The sequence below is a fragment of the Blastomyces gilchristii genome (genome assembly GCF_000003855.2).
Source record: "Blastomyces gilchristii SLH14081 genomic scaffold supercont1.3, whole genome shotgun sequence".
Lineage (NCBI taxonomy): Eukaryota > Fungi > Ascomycota > Eurotiomycetes > Onygenales > Ajellomycetaceae > Blastomyces > Blastomyces gilchristii.
The window spans coordinates 1490709-1500161 of NW_003101680.1; the positions used below are offsets into that span (position 1 = coordinate 1490709).

A 9453-nucleotide genomic window follows, 5' to 3' on the forward strand; every position below is an offset into this window, starting at 1 on the left:
TGATTCATGATACATGATCTACTGAATTGATGCACTGCTTCATTTTCTCTCTCTTTCTTCATATCATGATATATCTTCTGTCTGTTTTCTCTCTGTTATACTGTCTTTTACTTGATTACCTCTCTTTCACTTAATTACCTCTCTTTTCTGAATTCTCTCTGTCATGTCTCACTCTGCTCTATCTGTACAGTGCATGAATTTGATTTAATAGTAAAAGTGAACTGAAGAGGATGAAAAAATAAAATATTAAAAGGACGAGCTCATGAGAGAGGGGAGATATTGAAAATGACTGCAAAAAAGAAAGAGTAGTGAGTGAATACAAACTAAACATTAAGTAATAGAACACTCTCACATCTGATCCTCGCATTTCAAGAACATTTAGATAATCCCCATAGCAGTAGTAGATGTATGGGATTCAAAGGGCTTTTTAGCCCAAGGTTTCTCATACTCATCCAACGAATCCTCTTCCCCGGAGACAATTACTGGCTCACGTCCATATCTATCATCGTCATCATAGTTTTCATCCTCGTCCTCGTTGTACCCGGCAGCGGCTACAAGAGCAAGGACTCTATGCAATTTCCATTGAAGGTCAAGGAGCTTCAAATCCGGCAGTGGCAGGGATTCGGGGTCTTCAGTTGTTAGAGTTATCACCTGTCCAGATGAAATAAGCTCATTGGCTTCACAGTTGAAAAGGCGAATGTTTGGACGCTCGCCATAAACACACTCTCGACCACCCTGTCCAAGGTTGGCAGGGAATGACGGAGGTTCAACAGTAAACTCCTGGCTCGGATCCTCAGGAAGCGCAGCAGTTGAAAGTCGCAGACTATCCAGGCTACTGGGGCACAGCCAAAAGAATTTGACTGTCAGAGATTTTTTATCATTTGATATGGATAACGGCTGCAAAGCAAACAACTGCTTATCCCAGTACGCATGCACATGTGGAGCTAATAGCAATAAATTTTCTGTTGTTTCTGTACTCTTCTGCGTAACAAAATCTTGTAGTTCGGAAATTTTTGATTGGTCCCAAAAAAGCGAAAGAGTCCGCTAGAAGTAGGTAATCTGGTGCAATCTCCGGTGGCCCAAGGAGTAAGGTATGATATGGCAAGCGTTGGTCGGCTCCGTTGCCTTGGTCAGGACACAAGGTCTTATCTCGCTTCCGGCACTTCATTGTGGTCGGATGGTTAGCTGGTAATGTCAGCTGGAAATATAGGCTGCTGGAGATCACGTACTAATTCCGTAACTTTTTTGGAGGAAGATCGGGTCGTGGTGGGGTCAGATCGAGGTGAGGAAGACTCAATTCTTCTTCGCTTTCTACATGGACTAGGGGCGCGTTTGGACGGTGTGGTTTCAACTCTTGGGTTGGTTGGTGTACTTGGTCCAGACTTATAGGCGTGGAGCTTGTCGACCGTTGGCTAGTCCCTAACAAAAAACATGTTAGCTTTCAAAGCTAGTAAAGCTACCTGGAGTTTACCTTGGCGATACGTACACAGAGCTCCCAACTCTGTGAGCGAAAATGTGGCATATAAAATCTGGAAAATATGAGAAGGGTCTTTTTCAAAACTAGAGGTGAGGTCGGCAAGGCGTTCTATATCAGACAACCAAATACAACTCCAAACTAGTTCGTTGAGGGGAAGCCATGTGCCTGGGTCAGCACCAGCGTTAATTTCCAGTTCTCTCATTGCTCTAAGGATGGACCCAATTAGTTTTACACGCTCCGGGTCGTGAAACTCAGAGTCTGGACCAACCACTGACGTGACGACTGGCTCCATACTGTCGATTCGAACGTTTGGTGTTGGGAAAGTACGCTAATTTTGGCGGGGGTGTACGGAGTACTTGAAATGTAACTAAGCTAAAAGACTGAGGTATGCTTCATTGCTTGTATATGCTTTTTCTTTGAGAATGATGGACATGTTGTGAAACCCCCTCCTGCCTTGCCAAGATCATACTAATAACATAACATTAATATCTAGATGACTGCTTTTCATGATCATTATTATTATATATCGTTCTTCCTGTCTCTATAACTAAACATGCACTCAGATGTTCCAACAAAAAATCTAGGTGGGTTAAGTAATCCGAGAAGTCCAACCACGTGATACTAGACCCATACCTAACTTTACCTAGTACCTTGGATATGGATGGATAACTATGACGTCGGGTCAAATGGATGTGTCGCTGTGGCTGAGCGCCTTCCAACCTTAAAGCACGCTTGCCCTATCCAGGACTAACTCCACCTTCACGCCATCCATGCCATGCCATATATGATACAACACCTCGGGCTTCAATAATATTTAAATCTTGCAATCCTCATCTCCGCGCGTCGCGGTCTCTGAGCTCAAATTCCCCGTGTCTTCATCGAAGCCCCTTGATCTTCTTAGTGCTACGATCCCTCGATGAACGAATCCTCTGACGACCCTCCATTAATAGACCGCATTGCTCGCCGGTGCCAAGTCAGGGCTGCTGCTCATGAAGACTCACTAGGCGTAAACAGCCGCGCTAATCACGACAGTAATCATATCCTACCCATAACAAATTCTTCTGCTCAAAAACATGACCCAGATGACAGAGCTGGTAACAAGCCCAGTTGTCAAGATGAGTCAAAACCTGTCCCCACGACTGAAGCAGCCTCAGTCGTTTCCCGCTCCCTTTCGGCCAAAAACGATACTGGGAGTGAGGAAAATGCTGCCACCATAGGAGCTGTGGAAAAGGACTCTCCCATAATTCGAATATATCGCACCATACGCTTGATTATTTTGTCAAGCTGGATAAATTGGGCTCTCGTTTTTGTCCCCATTGGAATTGCCTTGGGCGCGGTGAATCGTTCCATGGGACATGAGAGTCCGATCAGTCCTATCAGTCCAACCGTGGTGTTCTCTATAAATGCCGTGGCCATTGTTCCTTTGGCTTCACTGCTTAGTTTCGCGACTGAGAACGCTGCGAGAAACCTAAGTGACAAAATTGGAGCACTATTGAATGTCACGTTCGGAAATGCCGTGGAACTCATTATATTGTATGGACAACCTCGTCCGCCCTACACCATCCCTTTTGACAGATTTAGCTAACGATATCACAGTATGTACGTCTTTGAAATCAACTTCGATTCAATTTTCAGTCCGCCCTAGTTTGCTATTTCATTTCCTCCCACTCGAAATCCCCTAGTCAGGATACTAACACTGAATCAACCCGAACAGTATAGCACTTGTAGCTGTAAGTTAACGCGGTCTTGCTTTTCTTCCTGTGTTGTATACGCCATTAACACGATTGTGTTTTCAGAAAGAAGTCCGAATCGTGCAGGCATCTCTGCTTGGGTCCATTCTAGCAAATTTACTGCTTATTCTAGGAATGTGTTTCCTATTTGGTGGACTTCGATATCGAGAACAGGTAACAAGATTCTAGTTCATGAAGTACTATTAGTTGCCTTTATACTGATCGAATGTTACAGCTGTACAATTCAAACATTACCCAAATGAGTGCCGCTTTGCTCAGTCTCAGCGTCATGAGCCTTCTCTTACCAGTAAGATTTCTCACAGTTTCTCACCTTTTGCCCCCAATCCTCCCCATTAACATTTTCTATTCATAGACCGCTTTCCACGCCTCATTCAACAATATGGAGACTGCCGATGCCGTTGTATTGAAAGTGAGCAGGGGTACCAGCGTGGTAAGCCCAGATACCTAAAAATACATCAAATTTATTCCCTGCTGACGACTTCAAGATCCTTCTGCTGGTATATGTTCTATACTTGCTATTTCAACTCAAATCTCACGCGTACTTTTATGAAAGTACCCCTCAACACAAAATTGACGAAGAATCTCATCCAGGAGTCCTGGCCGACATGTTAAATTCCCCCAGCTCATCGGAATCTAGCTCATCAAGCGATAGTGACAGTGACGGAACATCGGGGTCCTACACACGAACAAAGCGCATCAAAAACGCGCTCAAGAAACGGCGACGTCATAAGCAGAGCATTAACTCGAAAGACGTGAGACAAAGCTTTTCATCGGCTTCCTTTAGTCGTACCGTTTCATCAAGCTCGCAGCCAATGACAGAATCAGCCCCATCGCAGTCCAAACGACACTCAGAATTTACGTCGGCTGGTATGGAGCAAGCAGTTAGTGTAAATGAGGTGGATACGGATGAGACAAATACGACTCAAGACTCTCCTCCATCTCGCCCCGTTTGCAAGGATTTTGCCTGCCCCGACTCCTCTGTTAACATTCACGGGAGCAGACACAAGCAAACAAAAAATCGCCACAATCACAACGAAGGTAAAGAGCGCGTGGACAGTGTCAATAGCCCTGTGATGGATCAGAATGGTCGGGACGACCACCCAACCTTTGATTCCACTCCGCCCACCCACGCCAAACGACAGGTTAACTTTACCACTGATTCTGCCAATTCTGCCGAGCCAATGGCCGCAAAACTGCCCCTCGCTGCACGTAGTCTGTCCCAGCGGCAGGTCCTTCCGCGAGTTTTCATGAACAAACCACATTTGTACTCTGCTCATAGTACTACAACGGCTCCCTTCGGTAGTCAATGTAGTTCTGGTGACGGTGAATGTGGTTTAAGACGTGCAAATTCGCTTCCTGGTCGTTTGCAAAGCCCGTTTAGTCGCCCAATAATGCCTTCAGCTCAGCCACTTCCGCGCCTCATGACTATTGCTCCATCACAGGGTCCCGATGGAATTGCAACTGAGGCTATAGGGTCATGTCATATATCCCGCACGGCTTCTATTATTCTCCTAGTTGTGTCCACAGCCCTTGTCGCAGTCTGCGCGGAGTTTCTAATCGATAGCATCGGATACCTCGTTGAGAATACTGGCGTCAGCCAAGCCTTTATTGGGTTGGTTATCTTGCCTATTGTTGGCAACGCTGCTGAACACATCACTGCGGTGGTAGTAGCCGGCAAGAACAAAATGGATCTCGCCATTGGTGTTGCACTGGGGAGCAGTATTCAGATTGCTCTGTTTGTGACACCCGTCATTGTGCTGCTGGGATGGTGCCTAAAAACTGAGATGTCGCTCTATTTTAGCCTATTTGAAACTATCTCACTATTTGCCTCTACTTTCATTGTCAACTATCTGGTCCTAGACGGCAGGACCAATTACCTCGAAGGAGCTCTTCTCATATCCGCTTACGTGATCATTGCCCTAGCGGCTTTCTTTTATCCCTCATGTGAGAATCTAAGCATGGCTAGTGGACCATACGATGCAGGAGCGTGTTAAAAGAAATGTTGGCTTTCTCGTTGATGAGGCTAGTGCTGGGCGTTGAGACGGCGCAGCATTTCGGTCTTTTAATAGGGACTGTGTGAAATGGACATGGCTTGCTGATCAAGGTGGTTAGCTCGGCTCGCAATGAGTTGTGCTATGGAACACGAGCCCTGGGTTAATTACTGCCCAATGATATCACAATATGCAGGCACTGCTCTAATTGATGTAAATATTTCTAAAGTGCACATGCTTCCTAAGTCCAATCTCATTATTGTCATGTCTCACTCAACATTCTTCATCATGGCATTGAACTTCCATTCCACAGTCATCCTCAGTCAATTCATTGCCCAATTGTCAATGCATATATAATTTGAGACAATTATCACTCCATCTTTGGATGTTTAGAGATTTGTTCAAACAGTATATCTGTAAATAATACTGCACTTCATCTTCTTGTAGCTAATACTGTATATTCAAATTCTTCAGAATAAATCTCAGCGTCATCTCAGTCAATCAGTCAAATCTTGCACTTAAGATCTAGTATCAAATTCTGGGGTGCAATATCTTGATGCATAAGAGTCAACTTATTAAAACTAAAGAGTGGAATAGTATCTAAAGCTTGCATGAAACTTTGTCAAATTTCAAGTTCAAAGTTAAATCAAGTCTTCATTGCTATAACATCTCTGAATGATCCATCTTCTATATCACTAAACCAGCACCCTTTGGCCTTGTAAAATTGACAGTCTACTGGGCCTGGTTGTTGGGGTACCTGAGCTGACTGCAAAGCAAGAAACATAGAAGTCATCTAAGAAACAACATCTTCGGTCCCAAACTATCTACTTTCAGGTTGGTAGAGCATCTTCTGTCAGCAGCTTCAAGATTATGACAGAGGAGATTTGCCTTACATCCAAATTGTGTACCAAGACATACAACATTCATCATTTCACAGAGACTTTGTGGATTATTATCCTCTCATTAAAAGTTGAGCAGCAAAATGCTCCTGATTATCCTTCTTTACCCCTCTCCCTTCGTTCAACAAGGCATCTTCTAATAGCGTCGATGACTCGAAAGCCCTTGGGCAACGAGGAGCCTTGCGCAGCGGTGACATGCTGTTGGCATTCGCCGTGAGTGCTATAGTACTCGTTTATTTTGTCCTCCAAACGAGGTCAGGATAATACCTCTCCCACACATGGGATGTACGAGCGGCCTTTGCTCTTGATTAGCAAAGAAGTCTGCTACATTTATCCATCCTTTGTTGACCCTTTAAGCCCAAGCCTCTAGCAAATCATTTGCCCACCCCTCACAACCCTACCAGCTCAAGCTAAGTTAACACACGCCGATTTGACCAACGGAGCAATCATTTCAGCCGACATCACAAGGCGCCTTTTTACACCATATCCATGGGTGGTCAATGTTGGACGCAAAGAATGCGGCACAGCAAGTCATTAACGTGATCGATTTCTTGTATGACGTCACTCAAAATTTTGAATGACAACCAACCATGGTTCAAGCCGCAGGATAACCACAACTTTATTTAGACCTCCCTGATGACACATCGCTCAGCCACACGCTCTGGATTTGCTACTTAATAGAAACATCCTCTGAATCTCGATGTATTCATTTATGGAATGTGTTGCCCAAGTACTGCATATTTGACGTTTTCTTTACTAGTATTAACCGTTCTTATCTCCATTATTTCGAAAACGGCATAACTGGGAATTTCGTCTGCGCCAACTCAGCTTACCGCCGGGTTCGGCCTTTCCTTGTCCTGGGTTGTCAGTGTGATAGAGACCTCGTGGATTTTACATTTCAAAACAAGAGTGGTTTTCTCTTTCGTCTGTCGCCTTTTCACTTGTCTTCTTCAGAACGTGAGGATACTGTTGATTTGTACTGTGCCTGAACAATATCTTTTAGACGCAACACAACCCAAGGTGCTAACATCCCGGCTATCTCACAATACCACCCAGACATCGCGCTGGAGACTACACGGCAGTATCGGGTTAAGTCTATGCCCTTGGCTCTTTCCTGAACTTTTTTAAATGGCTTTCTTCTGCTGCAGAGGGGCCGATAAGGATGAACGTGCGGCTCCAAGCCGGCCTATAGAGAATAGTAGCAGTCAAGCTAGCAAACAACAGCCGAGCAAATGTCCACCACCAATGTCTTTTCCACCTAGCATACAACAGGCTACTCCAAATCTATCAGCTCTGTCTACGGGCGATGAAAAGCAGCGTGTTTTCGGTCCTAATGAGGCCATCGTTGCTGGGCCTAGCACCATCCCGGAGATTTCTGAAGGAGCGACCCATCAAAAGTCAGAGCCGCTCATAGTATCCAGAAGTACTGGGGCAACAACTGCTACCGCAGGACCTCCCCCAGGGTATCAAGACAGAGCAAATAATAAAAACACCAAAGCCCCGCAAGGCAATCCACCTCCTTACCACAACTGGGAAGAAGCTGTGCCAGATACAGCTGTGTTTCCTCCACCCCCAATTGGAGGCTACCTCTATTCCAATACAGGGAACGCATCAGAAGAAGATGCCGATCGAGCTCATGACTTCTGTGATAACACCCCGTTGTGGACACCATACACACCATCAGACGCTGTCTATAATTCCGTTCAAAACTTTGATCTTCGACCTGTTCGGCCTGAAGAGTACAACGGGAGCCTAGAGGTTGTCAATAAGGGAATGTGGAGAGGACGCACTCAGGACCAGAATGGAGACTGTATTCTGTTAACGGGTTTACCAGTATACTTTCCTGCAAAGGACTCGCCCCTAGTCACAGAAAGACCGAAGACGATATACTTCGAAGCAAAACTCCTTGCCCAGCACAGCGGAATCAATGGCCAAACTAGCGGGTTTGCCATCGGGTTTGCGGCTCAACCCTATCCGACATGGAGATCACCCGGCTGGGAACGAGGCAGCGTGGGTGTTTTCTCCGACGATGGGTGCAGATTTGTGAACGATTCATGGGGCGGGATGGAGTTCACCAGCCCATTCAAGGTTGGGGAAACAATTGGTTTAGGAATGAAATTCCCATTGCCATCTCCAGAGTCGTTCGTACAGTCCCAAGCCACTGGCGCATCACCAACTCTTCCAGTGGAAATATTCTTCACCCGGGATGGAAAGATTGTAGGGAGCTGGGATCTACATGAGGAGGTTGATGAGGATACTGGTGGTGTTGAGGGTCTAGAGGGTGATTTTGATCTGTATGGCGCGCTTGGGTTGTTCGGGGGCGTCGAGTTTGAGGTCTGTTTCAATAGTTCTGGATGGTTGTGGGTTCCTCCTACTACTATGTAGTTGTATATCTTGCGTTCTTCGTTTGTCGTTTCGTTTGGCTTCTTTGAGTGTTCCAATACCAATGGTGAAATTTGTTCAATACATAAGGGCACATACATAGGTATCTCTGTTTCTTTCAATGTCAACATTACCAACTGTTTTGAAACAAGGGTAGCAGCTGCGGTCCTTTGTTGGGGAGAAAATAATCCATGTAGTTGCATTTGATACCGTATCGGGTAATTCGAAAGAATCATAATTTAGTGAGTAGTAGCAAGTGTTGAGTTGATTGATTACATTATATACAAAGTCATGAGTTTGACATACAAGCCTGTGAAGATAATGCATCCGCGTGTGCAGCATGAACTTCAAAGTCAATTGATCTTCTCAAGGTGAATGCAACTGATTTTGCAAAGTGCTGACTGTAAGCAAAGGTCTCAGTCTGATAACAAAAACCAGCTCACTTTTCAGGAGCAAATACTGTCAAAGGTATGAAAGTATTTCAGTTCATTAATTAGCAAATCTTCTCAAGATACTCATACTTCCCTGCCCTACTTTCTTCAAGAGAGATGGGGAGAATAAGTCAGAGAACATTCCCTTGTTGAGTTATTGAACTAGGAGCTGACTGGCTGCCTCAAACTCATAAAGTTCTTGCTGTCCTGAATGACCATCAATGTATTTTGTCAAAAGATTAGTGTTCTGTTGATCTGAATATCAGGGAATGATGCAGAGCTGGACATAGTGTAACACATCAGTGTAAATGTAGATGTCAACATTTTACTTACCAGTGCAAAGAGCTTACCGGCATGAAGCTGAAACTGGTACAGTACAAACCCTCCTGTGAAAAACTGATCAAAGCTGAAGCTGAATTTGATAAATGTTTTTTTCTCAGGACGCAAAATTTTCAACAAGACCAGTCTCCACTAACAGGCGCAGCGGCCCACTGCCCCACTAATCCTTGGCCAAATCGGAGC

The 9453-nt window shown here is 45.0% G+C and overlaps 3 protein-coding genes across 5 annotated transcripts; 2 read left to right on the forward strand and 1 right to left on the reverse strand.

Annotated features, from left to right (window-relative positions):
- Positions 1-378: 378 nt before the first annotated feature.
- BDBG_02014 (uncharacterized protein) lies at positions 379-1769 on the reverse strand (the record flags this gene model as incomplete). The annotated part of the gene is made up of 3 exons (XM_031720593.1): positions 379-832; positions 1230-1419; positions 1487-1769. The coding sequence occupies 3 exons, from the start codon at positions 1767-1769 to the stop codon at positions 379-381; spliced, it is 927 nt and encodes a 308-aa protein (XP_031576817.1).
- A 337-nt stretch (positions 1770-2106) lies between these two features.
- Positions 2107-6327, forward strand: BDBG_02015. Of its 2 annotated transcripts, none has more exons than XM_002627298.2 (6): positions 2107-3010; positions 3192-3207; positions 3274-3381; positions 3443-3514; positions 3581-3658; positions 3714-6164. In XM_002627298.2, the coding sequence occupies exons 1-6, from the start codon at positions 2394-2396 to the stop codon at positions 5220-5222; spliced, it is 2400 nt and encodes a 799-aa protein (XP_002627344.1). In that variant the 5' UTR covers positions 2107-2393; the 3' UTR covers positions 5223-6164. The 2 variants fall into 2 exon arrangements, with proteins under 2 accessions (XP_002627344.1, XP_031576818.1); XM_031720594.1 differs by having other exon boundaries at positions 2263-3010; positions 3074-3207; positions 3714-6327.
- Positions 6328-6677: 350 nt separating this feature from the next.
- BDBG_02016 lies at positions 6678-9046 on the forward strand. 2 transcript variants are annotated; one of them, XM_031720595.1, is made up of 2 exons: positions 6678-7075; positions 7175-9046. In XM_031720595.1, exon 2 carries the CDS (start codon positions 7247-7249, stop codon positions 8501-8503), a length of 1257 nt encoding a protein of 418 aa, XP_031576819.1. In that variant the 5' UTR covers positions 6678-7075; positions 7175-7246; the 3' UTR covers positions 8504-9046. The 2 variants fall into 2 exon arrangements, with proteins under 2 accessions (XP_031576819.1, XP_002627345.2); XM_002627299.2 differs by having other exon boundaries at positions 6678-9046.
- Positions 9047-9453: the final 407 nt, after the last annotated feature.

What these genes read in the sequence shown, in the direction of transcription:
- BDBG_02016 (XM_002627299.2), top strand. Translation starts at nt 7,247, where the DNA reads ATGGCTTTCTTCTGCTGCAGAGGGGCCGATAAGGATGAACGTGCGGCT.
- BDBG_02015 (XM_002627298.2), top strand. Translation starts at nt 2,394, where the DNA reads ATGAACGAATCCTCTGACGACCCTCCATTAATAGACCGCATTGCTCGC. An exon ending in GACTTCGATATCGAGAACAG is followed by an intron (nt 3,382 to 3,442) that starts GTAACAAGATTC and finishes CGAATGTTACAG; the next exon opens with CTGTACAATTCAAACATTAC. An exon ending in TGAGCAGGGGTACCAGCGTG is followed by an intron (nt 3,659 to 3,713) that starts GTAAGCCCAGAT and finishes GACGACTTCAAG; the next exon opens with ATCCTTCTGCTGGTATATGT.